This window comes from Oratosquilla oratoria, chromosome 15, assembly GCF_046742065.1.
Source record: "Oratosquilla oratoria isolate Oo_2021 chromosome 15, ASM4674206v1, whole genome shotgun sequence".
Classification (NCBI taxonomy): Eukaryota; Metazoa; Arthropoda; class Malacostraca; order Stomatopoda; family Squillidae; genus Oratosquilla; species Oratosquilla oratoria.
The window spans coordinates 63,410,130-63,422,818 of NC_134791.1; the positions used below are offsets into that span (position 1 = coordinate 63,410,130).

The following is a 12,689-nucleotide window of genomic DNA, read 5'->3' on the forward strand; positions in this document are numbered from 1 at the left end:
AAAAAAAAAAAAAATTGTCATTCCCCTTTTAGTCGGTAGGCCCCATGCCACCGATGAGCCAACTTATTCGAGTTCTGAAGGTTGTTTTCACTCAGTATTTGTATTTTGCACTGTCAGGCTTCTACTTCTCACTTCACTATATTTTCCGTATAGGAGAATGAAATGTTTAAAGGTTTTATTTTCTTGAATACCGGCTATACTACGTGCTTCTCCAGGTACAATTTCGGAACTCCGTGAGAACACGCATTGTTACGTCCCAGGTAAGTTCTGCACTGGCGTCATGATTTCTTTAGTCCAATGATCTATAATTTTATATTTAAGATCCTTCCCAAGGGGCGTAATCTTATAATCTCCAATCAGATTCGTTGTTACAAGTCAACATGCAATATTGTTTGCTTAAGCAATCTCGAATCACTGCATAACTTAGGTTGCATAAGGAAAATACGTCATATAGGCTACCGGCCATTTTTACTCCAAGCGGAGTGCGAGCTTGTACAACTGCTCACTTACGAAGTGTTGTTTACCAAACACCGAACTCATACAAATGGAACCCACACCATCTACCTCACTTTCTATCCACGTCTTTCTACCAACCTCTTACACAATGGATAACATTACCAAACTTCACAAATTGCACAACACTCAAAGACAATGCACAGTTCAAAGGTGGACTCTTAACACAGTTTTGAAAGCATGACATTTACCACCAGCACTGTTTAACCTATTAAGATGTCCAAACATGCATTCTCCAACATAACTACAAAGTAGCTGAAAAAACGTACCTTGATAGTCTACAACTGATTGAGATAAAACAGAATGGCAGCATCCTCCCAGAGGTTATTGATGATATTGTTCACCTCAGACAATCAAAGAAACACCAGCCAACTTCTAATGTTGTACTGGACAAAAACCCTAAAATCCTAAGCACTATTGATAAACATGTGTCCTTCAGCCCACTCATGAAGGACCTGATAGTAAAAATTAACAATAAACTAACCGTACTAAGATCTGTAGCAAAGACTGGCTTTGACCAGCAGAAAACAACACTAATTACAGTATACATACAATCCATAAGAACCACACTTGGCTATACCACCATAGCATGGTTTCCATTAACCAAGAAAAACAAAGGTATCACAAAGCTGTGAAAATAATAACTGAATTGACAAAAAAAGAACAATAAAACATTAACACAAAAACCAGAGTCCTCTCTATAGAACAATAATATAAAAGAGAAAGGCACATAGTTCTACACGAAAGTCCTCAGATCCACTTATCCATACCACCGCATTATACTAGCACAATCAACTTAAAAAAAGTTATACTATTGAAACATCAACAGTTTACCATCTGCACTTCACAACGTCCTAACAAAAAACACACACATTCAAATCACAAATACACTAAGACTGTGCCGTTACGAGAGGTAACGGGGCTTTTTTATATGTCCGTGTATCCCCATGTTTACATATCCTTTTGTCGTAAGGCTCGTTTCCCCTCGGAAGAGGTTTCCAAGTTTGTTTTTCGTCATGTTTAATTTAAGTATGCTGCGAGCAGAAGCTTCGTCTGCTTAAGAATACTATCATTGTAAGTTGTCTGCAAGCTGTGCTGCAAGATAGCATCTCATTATTTGTACGATGTTCACTTAAAGAATTAGACTTAAGAAGGTGTGTAAGAACCGGTTACTGTGGGTCACCTCTAGGCGCCAGTCTTGGTCCGATCTAGAAAGATGTACACACCCCACGCCTAAGCAAACCATGTAAGTCTTAAAACTCTTTGTATTTGAGGTTTAGAGTATTCTAGTGCATCCTTTGTGATACCCTCTTCTTGGGTAGCCTTTAGCCTATAGTAATTATAGTACTTTTTACAGTTTTTCATCAAAACCAACGTATTATCGAACGATGGATCAGATCTGCATTAAATACGCATCAAATATCCCCGTGATTCTATAACCTTCAGTCCCAAGTCTGTCTACGTCACGGACGCTATGATGTTGAATACCTATTTCATCTCCGGAGTCCCAGTCGATTCCGGCATAATGAAAAAATGGTTCGATAGAAACGAACAGATGAAGAAAGCATAGGAATGAGGTGTCGGCCAGACCACGCCCTGCACGCCGTTGCCACGTCTAGATTCCCCTCGTCGTCACCACATGAACTTGATGTGTCGCCTTCCTGGCATAAGTGCATGTGTGTGCTTGGGTGTAGTGTAGCGCAAGCCAAAGTGTAGTGATCGTATCGGCGCGCGAGTGTGATGTGGCAGTCTTAGTGATCGTATCGGCGCGCGAGTGTGATGTGGCAGTCTTAGTGATCGTATCGGCGCGCGAGTGTGATGTGGCAGTCTTAGTGATCGTATCGGCGCGCGAGTGTGATGTGGCAACAACGTATGGTTGCCAAGCCCCAACAGTGTTTACATAACACCTCGTCGCAGAGCATGTGTTTTTCCTTTGAAGGCAAGCTACCTTGCCTAAATCCTGTCATATGTTAATATAAGCATGCGACTAATGTGCATTTTTAGATTGAACCAAATGTAGGGTTTAATCTGTTGTTGTCTACCTCAATAGTCGTATAGTTAGGAGTGTGGTAACGTACTCCGTGGTTTTCGATTAAGTTCGAGTTTTCCTTGTCTTCTTTATCATATTACTGTCTTGTCTCTCACTGTTTCTCTCACTTGGCAATATGTCTTCCAACCACAGTATAGATGAAGGACCCGTCTCTGGTAGGGTCAGAGTCCTCACGGCTGAAGGGCAAGAGGCTTTTCAGAGAGCGTCTGATCAGCATGAAGAGAGGGTAAAGGCGAGTAGAGAAGGAGTACAAGCCTTATTGGAAGAACCGAATCATGGTCCTTGGTTGTATGAGGCCCACGCTGTGTACCAGGATACTGTAAAAAGGTACCTGGAATTCTTAATGCGTGAACGTACTCCAGAAAGTCTGGCTCGTGCTGAATCAGTGAAGCACGAAGACAGGGATTTTCAGGCATCTTTTCGTCAGGTAATCAGTAACTATGCTTCCTCTTCCTCAGTTGAAGTCACGGAAGAGGAACACCACACTGAACCGTTTTTACAAGATGACCCGAAGTCCAGTCAAGTTCCTTTATCCCTCGTCGACCACTCTGAGCGTTGTATGCCCCCTTCCATGAAGGGCAGTTCAAGAAGGTCGGTTAGGTCAGGTCGTTCCAGTAGCACCAGTGTTAGTGTTGCAAGGAAGCAACGAGCCAAGGTGGAGACCGCTCGTATCAGAGTTAAGTTTGCCGAACAGGAGGGTCAGCTTATGAAAGAGCAGGCTGAAATGCAGGCCAAGTTCAAACTTATGACACAGCAAAAGGAGTTGGAAGAAGCCGAAGCCGAACTTAGGCACTTAGGACCCGACGATGATTGGGAAACATGCAGTGACTGGGACCAATTAAAAGGTACAGTCGCTACCCGCACCCAACTATATGTGGAGCAACAGGGTGGTATAGTCGATGTTTCCGCTAGTCAGAAGGATCTGGTAGGCTTGAATCCTGAAAGCCCTGTTTTCAAGCCCTGTTCTGATTTCAGAGTTAACTCACAGCCTGCTAACAATGTTCCATTCAGTTTTGAACCTCGTATCGAAAAGGTAAAGGTGAGGTCTGTGCAACCTGCGCAGCAACCTGTTGCTAACCATGTTTCTTATGTGTCACCACCTGTAGTAAAACCTCCTCGGAGTGCATCTCCTAGGTTGGGGACAACCTCCAATTCTGCCGATTTGAGCAAGTTCTTCTTGCGGAAGGATTTACTTCTTAGCAGGCTGTCTACGTTTGATGATACTGCGGAAGACTATGCTGTTTGGAAAGAGAGTTTCAAGGAAGTCGTGCAAGAGTTAGGCACCTCATGTAAGGAGGAAATAGACCTGTTAGTTAAGTACCTAGGTCCTGAGTCTAAAGAATGGGCCCGTACAACCAGAAACTCAAATGCCAAGAATCCAAACCTGGCGTGCAGTAGAATTTGGGAGCGCTTGGATGACAGGTTTGCTGCCCCTTCGATCATTGAGACTTCAATTAAAAAGAAGCTCGCCAACTTCTCTAGGATTTCACCTAGAGACACCTTAAGGTTATACGACCTGTGTGACGTTCTGTATCAGATAGAAGCCTTGAAGGCTAACCCTGTATACAGTACACTGTTTGCATATTATGACGCCTCGTCAGGCATCAATCCCATTGTCGCAAAACTTCCACCCTGTATACAGAAAGCGTGGACTGGCAGAGCCATGAACTACAAGACTGCTCACGGTGTGCCGTACCCACCTTTCTCCTTCTTCATTGAGTTTGTGAAGGAGATGGCAAGGGTCGAGAATGATCCATGTTTCTCTTATCAAAGCCTTGGAGCCGATGGTTTTGTGAAACCAGAGAAGCCACCTCCCTCTAAGTTTCCTCAAGTACGTGTGAAGAAGACTGACACCATGTTGTCCAGTGGCAGTAAGTCGACCATGGGCGCTGACAGGTCTGTTGGCGCCGCTAGTCCTACCGAGCAAAGAAAGGCAGAAAAGGGAGATTTTTGCGTCTACCATGATGCCTACGTACACCATTTGGATTTCTGCAGGGCTTTTCGCACCATGTCAGTGAGCGAGAGGAAGGTTTTCTTAAACGATAAAGGAGTGTGCAACAGATGTTGCAAAGGTAACCATCCTCCTTCCAGCTGCAAAGAGAGAACTTTCTGCAAACTCTGTAAGGCCCATACTCATGTGACTGCCTTACATCACGATGAACCCAGGTCGAAGAGGAGTTCGACTCAAGCGGTTACACAGCATGGAAGGGAGGTTGCTCAAGATAAAACACCTCGCTCCCCTGTAGTCAATCAAGTGCCGCTTCCAAATGTTCTTACCCCCATAGTAAAGACTCAGGGAGGGGAGGATGCTGCGGTCAATTCCAAATGTACCTTGATATGCAGTAACCCCACCTCCATGAGTAAGTCCTGCGCCAAGACCTTCTTGGTAAAGGTCTATCCTGAAAGTAAGCCAGAGCTCGGAGTGTGGTGTTATGCCATCCTAGACGATCAGTGCAATTGCTCTTTAGCAAGGTCTGAGTTTTTCGATTTGTTTGACAAGCTGAGCAATCGGGTTTCATATCGTCTAGCTACCTGTGCAGGTGTAACGGGCGCTTCTGGGCGCACCACCAAAAATTACACCATCGTGTCTTGGCATAACTCACAAGAGGTACATATCCCTCAGTTAGTGGAATGCGACAGCATTCCCAATGTAAGAGAAGAGATACCCACCCCCGCCATAGCTCGTGGTTATCCCCATCTGTCCGATCTGGCCGAATGTATTCCACCTCTGGTTCCTGAAGCTGAGATTCTACTCATCATTGGTCGAGATGTGCCTTCAGCTCATTACATTTTTGACCAGAGAATTGGACCTGTCAATGCCCCTCTAGCTCAACAGACCAGTCTGGGTTGGGCAATCATTGGGGAAGTGTGTCTCCATGGCACTTGTAGGCCTCCTGTCATTAGCAGTTTCAAAACATCCTTTGTACATGATAGACGTCCCTCTATAGTCGCACCATGTGGTAACCAGATTCATGTTTCTGAAGTAAAGGATGATTTGTTCAAGGTAACCAAAGATGATGACAAGGCCGCCCTGTCGATTGAAGACAGGAAGTTCTTGGATGTTATGAACTCAGAGTTCCGCAAGGATCAAAGTGGTCATTGGGTCGCGCCACTGCCTTTCCGTCCCAATGTTGTAGCCACCAGTAATAATAGAGACTTTGTGTGGCACCGCACACTGTCTCTCCATCGTAGCCTCAGCACAAAGCCGGAAAAACGTCAGCATATGATGGCCTTCATGCAAAAGATGTTAGATCGTGGGCATGCTGAGGTTGCGCCACCATTGAAGTCTGATCAGAAGTGCTGGTATCTTCCATTGTTTGGGGTGTACCACCCTAAGAAACCTGACAAGATCAGGGTTGTGTTCGACTCTTCTGCCAAATCCAGAGAGTTCTCCCTAAATGATATGCTGATGTCAGGTCCTGATATGACAAACAGTATTCTCGGGATTCTTCTACGTTTCCGTCAGGAAGCTGTAGCAGTGGCAGCTGATGTAGAACAGATGTTCTATAATTTCAAAGTGAAGACTGAGCAAAGAGATTATCTCAGATTCTTCTGGTACAAGAATAATGACCCTGATGAAAGGTTGATTGAGTATAGAATGACTGTTCACGTTTTTGGGAACACGCCATCTCCCGCCATTGCCACCTATGGCTTGCGTAAGTCTGTAGAAGATGCCTCTCCTGAAGTTCGCTATTTCATAGAGAACAATTTCTACGTGGATGATGGGTTAGCATCTCTGCCAGATGCGGAGACTGCTTACAAGTTAATCCAAGACTCTAAGTCAGCACTTCAAGAAGGAGGACGCCTGCGCTTGCACAAGATCACTTCCAACAGTAAGGAAGTGCTGGAAAAGTTTGCCACCAGTGAGCTGGCTGATAACCTTCAGGAGCTGAACCTAACTTCTGACTCTATGCCTATGCAGTCTAGCCTGGGCCTCTTATGGGACATCCAAAGAGACGTTTTCGTCTATAAGTTCATGGATTCAGACAAGCCTTCGACAAAAAGAGGGATACTGTCTGTTGTAAATAGTCTGTTTGACCCCATGGGATTCTTAGCCCCAGTAATAATAGTGGGAAAACTACTCCTAAGAGAGATAACCAATCTAAAGTGTGGTTGGGATGAACCCATACCAGCTAAGATCCATACCAAATGGTCCAGATGGCTAACGTCCTTAAGGGACCTCAAGGATATAAGCATCAATCGTCAGTTTGCTAGTATTTCTTTGTCTCAAGCTCACAGGATAGAGCTTCATACCTTTTCAGATGCTTCCAGAGTAGCAGTAGGAGCTGTATCATATCTTAAGGTTTTCAGTGATACCAAAAGCTACCAGGTGTGTTTTTGTGAGGGGACAAGCTAAAGTAGCTCCCAACCATGGTCATACTATTCCCAGGTTAGAGTTGTGTGCTGCAGTGATGGCAGTTAATCTCAGCAATTCCATCTCGGATTGCTTGGACAAACCCTTAGACGCAAGGCATTTCTATTCTGACAGCATGATTGTCTTGGGCTATATTCATAATGAAAGGCGTAGATTTCAGGTCTACGTGAGTAACAGAGTAGACCACATTAGGTCGTCCACCGAACCTAACCAATGGCATTATGTACCTACAGATTGTAATCCAGCAGACCTGGCTACCCGTGGTCTTGAAATAACCAACCTAAATCAGAGTGATTGGTTGTCAGGTCCCTCAAGCTTATTTGAGGATGTTGTATCCACCAGTGGAAGTTTTCCTCTTGTAAGCCCTGAGACAGATAAAGAAGTAAAGGTATCAGACTACACAATTGAGTCTGAACCCCTTGTTAGTGCAAACAAAAGCAATGTAGAGCCTGCAATTGCGTCATTAGCTCAGAGGTTCTCTAATTTCTCCTGTTGGAGGAGACTTGTAAGAGCGGTAGCTCTCCTTAAGCATATAGCCCGTTCTTTCAAACAAGGTAACAAGTGTTGTTCAGGTTGGCATATATGCAACAAACATAAGTCACCCGATCAACTAGAAGATGCAGCTGATTTCATTGTTCAGACATACCAAAAGGATTATTTCTCGTCTGCCATGACTAAATTGCAAGGTGAAGTTTGTTTACCTCCTTCCAGTCCCATTGCATCTCTGTCTCCTTATTTAGACCAGAAGGGCCTACTTCGTGTAGGAGGCAGGTTGAGTCAAGGCAGTGATGTACTTGGTATGCTTGCAAGGCCTATTATTATTCCAAAGGAATCCCACTTAGGCTTGTTGTTGATCCGTCACTACCATGAGACAGTGCACCACCAAGGGAGAGTGATTACAGAGGGAGCCGTCCGTACAGGTGGTTTCTGGATTTTGGGAGGGAAACGTACCATTTCTAAGGTCATTTCCAAATGCGTCACCTGTAAAAGGGTAAGAGGTAAGGTGTGTGTTCAGAAGATGGGAGACTTACCCGTCGATAGACTTACTCCCAATCCGCCATTTTCCTATGTAGGAGTTGACCTTTTTGGCCCCTGGCATATAAAAACTCGGCGCACTAGAAGTTCCTTCCTCGAAAGTAAAAGATGGGGCGTTCTGTTCACCTGTCTTGTTTCCAGAGCTATCCACATAGAGACTGTAGAAGAATTGAGTACTTCTTCCTTCATTAATGCCTTAAAGAGATTCATTTGTATTCGTGGCCCAGTTAAGATGATGCGTTCTGACAGAGGCACGAACTTTGTAGGTGCTGTCAAAGCACTGAACTTGCTTGCCATTACCGATGAAGGTGGTGATGTCAATAGTTTCTTGTCAAGTCAAGGTTGCACTTGGTTGTTTAACCCTCCTCATGCTTCTCACATGGGTGGAGCATGGGAGCGTATGGTGGGGATAGTCCGCAACATCATGAATGTGATACTGACTAACCATCACCCCAAGGCATTAACACATGAGGTGTTAGTAACCTTCTTTGCAGAAGTATGTAAGATCGTGAATTCCAGACCTTTAGTTCCTGTTTCCTCGGACCCTAGTAGTCCTTTCATTTTGTCTCCGTCCATCCTTCTCACTCAGAAAACTGATATTCCTGTAACTCTTCCTGAAGAGATAGATATTAAGGCAGTATACAAATCTCAATGGAAGCATGTCCATCACCTTGCTGAGGAATTCTGGAAGAGATGGAAGAAAGAGTATCTTTCCTCTTTACAACCCAGAAGAAAGTGGGTCAATTCCTCTCCAAATGTAAAGGTGGATGATGTAGTGTTGGTAAAAAATCAAGAGTGTCCCCAAGGACAGTGGCCCTTGGGTATTGTAAACAAAGTATTCCCTGGCAAGGATGATTTAGTCAGGAAGGTCCAAGTAAGAGTTGTGGTAAACAACAAAGCCCATGAATATGTAAGACCCATTTCTGAGCTTGTGTTGCTAGGTCAATAGTTTTGGTAATTTTTCCCCCTAGAAAATTAGGAAGGGAGTGTGCCGTTACGAGAGGTAACGGGGCTTTTTTATATGTCCGTGTATCCCCATGTTTACATATCCTTTTGTCGTAAGGCTCGTTTCCCCTCGGAAGAGGTTTCCAAGTTTGTTTTTCGTCATGTTTAATTTAAGTATGCTGCGAGCAGAAGCTTCGTCTGCTTAAGAATACTATCATTGTAAGTTGTCTGCAAGCTGTGCTGCAAGATAGCATCTCATTATTTGTACGATGTTCACTTAAAGAATTAGACTTAAGAAGGTGTGTAAGAACCGGTTACTGTGGGTCACCTCTAGGCGCCAGTCTTGGTCCGATCTAGAAAGATGTACACACCCCACGCCTAAGCAAACCATGTAAGTCTTAAAACTCTTTGTATTTGAGGTTTAGAGTATTCTAGTGCATCCTTTGTGATACCCTCTTCTTGGGTAGCCTTTAGCCTATAGTAATTATAGTACTTTTTACAGTTTTTCATCAAAACCAACGTATTATCGAACGATGGATCAGATCTGCATTAAATACGCATCAAATATCCCCGTGATTCTATAACCTTCAGTCCCAAGTCTGTCTACGTCACGGACGCTATGATGTTGAATACCTATTTCATCTCCGGAGTCCCAGTCGATTCCGGCATAAAGACCGACTCCCAAACTCAATGCTCCACCTGACTACCCACATATAATTAATCAGGCCACCCAAATACATTAGCACATCTGCACTCAAGCCATCATGCATCATTTAAATAGTACCAACACAGTACGAGCCTATACACAAAATCAAATTGCTTTAGGTGCAATCACCACACAAGAGACAGAACATTTCATCCTATATTGATCCACTCTTACCTGCCCAAATAACAACACATTAATTTTTCCTTGAGTGATATGTGGGCCAATCTGGTGGTGGTTGCCAGTAACCTTGGAGCCATTACGATCTTGCAAGAGAGGCTTGGGTAACAGATTGACTGGGATGTGGTTATGTTATGTAATAGATACAGAGGAGAATGACCATAATGATACATGGGCTCGGAAATGTACCTTATGAGGACAAGCTTCGGCATCTTAATTTACACTCTGGAAAGACGCATAGTGTGGGGTGATCTAATAGAGGTGTTTAAGTGGACCAAGGGCTTTAACAAGGGTGATGCAGGCGAGGTCATCATATTAAGACAACAGGGCAGGACTCGCAGTAATGGATTTAGATATAAGAAGGAAATATGCAAGTACTAGTTAATCATTAGAGGGGTCAATGAATGGAATAGACTTTTTAACCATGTAGTGAGCGCTGAAACTATCGGTTGTTTTAAGAGAAGGTTAGATCATTTATGGATGGGGATGACAAGTGGTAATGGACATGGAACTGCCTGTAGGCCTTATGGTCTCTTGCAGTCTCCTTTATTATTATGTTCTTAAGGTAAGAGATCAAGAATGACCTAAGGGGTGAGGTTTTCTTAAAAGGGAAGCAAGATCTCAAATCAGGATTCAAAGACAGACTGAAGGAAAACTAACTGCTGCCTCGCCACCATGCCCCTTGGTTGACTCATTGGGTGATGATCCCAAGAATGAGGCAGTGATTGAGACCGACAATATATTCAGTCACTGTCAAATTCCCTCCCACGAACAATAATTTCATTCCCCAACTAACAACCAAAGTTCTGCAGCAGTATTGTGTGATTCTGGGGACACTAGATGGTGATCTCAGGAAGTCCATAGTCACAATTCACATGACAGGTGGTGTAGGCCCAGTAGTCACCCTGTGATCTGACCAGGGAGTAATGCAGCTTGACAGCAGCCTACCTGAATGAACAGTCCCAATCAGGATCCGCTCTGTTCACCCCACAAGGGAAAGGACATAAAAATTGCCTTGGATATAGCCTCCTTAAACCTAACTTAGCTAGGGAGCTGCCCCAACCAAGGTGACCCATATGCTTCATGAATAATAATAACCAAAGAACAAAAAGGAGGGAGCAACAGTGCACCCAAAACCAAGGGTTATTTGTTGCTCTTCCTGTGAATGGAGTGAAGAGGCTTTCCCCCATACTTTAGAAGAATCTGCAATGGTAACATCAGAACAATAGTCTACTCCCTCCACAAAGGGTAACAATTGCTACTGTTGGTATTATCAACATACCCAAGCACCATATCAATATATGTATATATATGTGTGTGTGTGTGTGTGTGTGTGTGTGTGTGATTACAAAAGAAGAGCATGCCGACAGGGGACCTTTTGGTCTTAACTAGGACTAGGTCGGATGCAAAATAAACATAATGAAAATTAATTAATAGATAAAATAAAAAGATAATGAATGATAATTAATAAATAGATAAATAATAGATAATAAATAAACAGATATATAACAATAATCTATAATAAATAGTAAAACAATAAAAATAAAAAATAATATAAATAGATAAAGTAAAATAAAATAAATTGCAGGCATTACAGCATATTGCTTAGGTGTTTATTTAAATGAATCTTAAAACTTCGAACTGTACTACATTGCACTGCCTCTGCAGGAAATTTATTTCATTCATTTGTAGCAAGGTCACGCCTTAAAGAATTCGTTTTCTATAATACACGCACACCATTATTTTCTGTATTAATAATTGTCACCCGTTGGAACTAGTAATTATGTAAACATATCTTAATTAACATTATTATGTCTCTTATATCAATATGTAGATAAATATGAATATTCGTGCTAATATTCTGAATAGTTAAAATTTAAATTCATGAACTAATTTATACACAGTGCTCCTAATTATGCAATATGCCCATCTTGTATTCCGCTGCCAAGACAGCAGCCTTATTCAGCTACAGTCGCATTGTAATTGCAATAAACAAGTCCCAAGAGAATTACGTTTTCTTAATTCCTTCTCTCATGGACGATCTCCTTCACTATTATGTGCTAATATATCACTACAACTGGTGAACCCGGAATTGGAGATAGGACATCCCAGCCATTTACACTGCAGTAGAGGAAGGCGCTTACAGCTGAGAGTGTAGCTATCGCAGCAGCCCTGGACCGTCGCAGCAGCCCAGGACGACGCCCCTAGCAGAGAGGCCAGCCGTCGCAGCAGCCCAGGACGACGCCCCTAGCAGAGAGGCCAGCCGTCGCAGCAGCCCAGGACGACGCCCCTAGCAGAGAGGCCAGCCGTCGCAGCAGCCTAGGACGACGCCACCCAGGTGCTACTGCCGCCGTCGGAGTTGGTGCCGCTCACGCCCCAGACCTCCTGCCGCCCTGCTCGAGGCGAACCTCTGCCCGGCCGCCGCGTCGCCTCACTGTTCTCTGGAGAGGAGAACCTCTGCCCGACTGTCTCTAGGAAAGGCGAGCCTCTTTCCGGCCGCCGTCTCACTGTCTCCAAGAATGGAAAATTAATTTCAGTCAAAAAAATTATAATAATTGGAAATGGGCAATGACTCGGGAAGACTGTTGAGAGGTGAATCCATTACAAAGGCAAAAGATGAGAAATATTTGGGAGTGTTAATAAAAGACCTGTCAATGGATGAACATATCAGTAAGGTTGTGGGATAGATGTATGGACTACTGAGGACATTAAGATGCTTTTCAATGTATGGACAGAGATGATGGGAGAGCTTATAGAAACACTAATCCCTACAAGACTGGAATATGAGTTAGTAGTACGGAAGCTACATGGAGTGAAAGATATAACCAAGATCAAGAGAATACAACAGGCAGCGACCAAACTGGCCCCCCAGCCTGAAAAATAAGCCA

The 12,689-nt window shown here is 43.6% G+C and overlaps 2 protein-coding genes across 2 annotated transcripts; both read left to right on the forward strand.

The window, feature by feature from the left end:
* The first annotated feature begins 1,452 nt into the window (after positions 1-1,452).
* On the forward strand, positions 1,453-6,920 carry LOC143033478 (uncharacterized). The gene is made up of 2 exons (XM_076198965.1): positions 1,453-1,759; positions 1,871-6,920. Exon 2 carries the CDS (start codon positions 2,679-2,681, stop codon positions 6,918-6,920), a length of 4,242 nt encoding a protein of 1,413 aa, XP_076055080.1. The 5' UTR covers positions 1,453-1,759; positions 1,871-2,678.
* Positions 6,921-6,975: 55 nt separating this feature from the next.
* Positions 6,976-9,573, forward strand: LOC143033480 (uncharacterized). The gene is made up of 2 exons (XM_076198967.1): positions 6,976-9,309; positions 9,421-9,573. Exon 1 carries the CDS (start codon positions 6,976-6,978, stop codon positions 8,920-8,922), a length of 1,947 nt encoding a protein of 648 aa, XP_076055082.1. The 3' UTR covers positions 8,923-9,309; positions 9,421-9,573.
* Positions 9,574-12,689: the final 3,116 nt, after the last annotated feature.

Excerpts from the sequence above, each read along its gene's own strand:
- LOC143033478 (XM_076198965.1), top strand. The coding sequence starts at position 2,679 with ATGTCTTCCAACCACAGTATAGATGAAGGACCCGTCTCTGGTAGGGTC.
- LOC143033480 (XM_076198967.1), top strand. The coding sequence starts at position 6,976 with ATGGCAGTTAATCTCAGCAATTCCATCTCGGATTGCTTGGACAAACCC.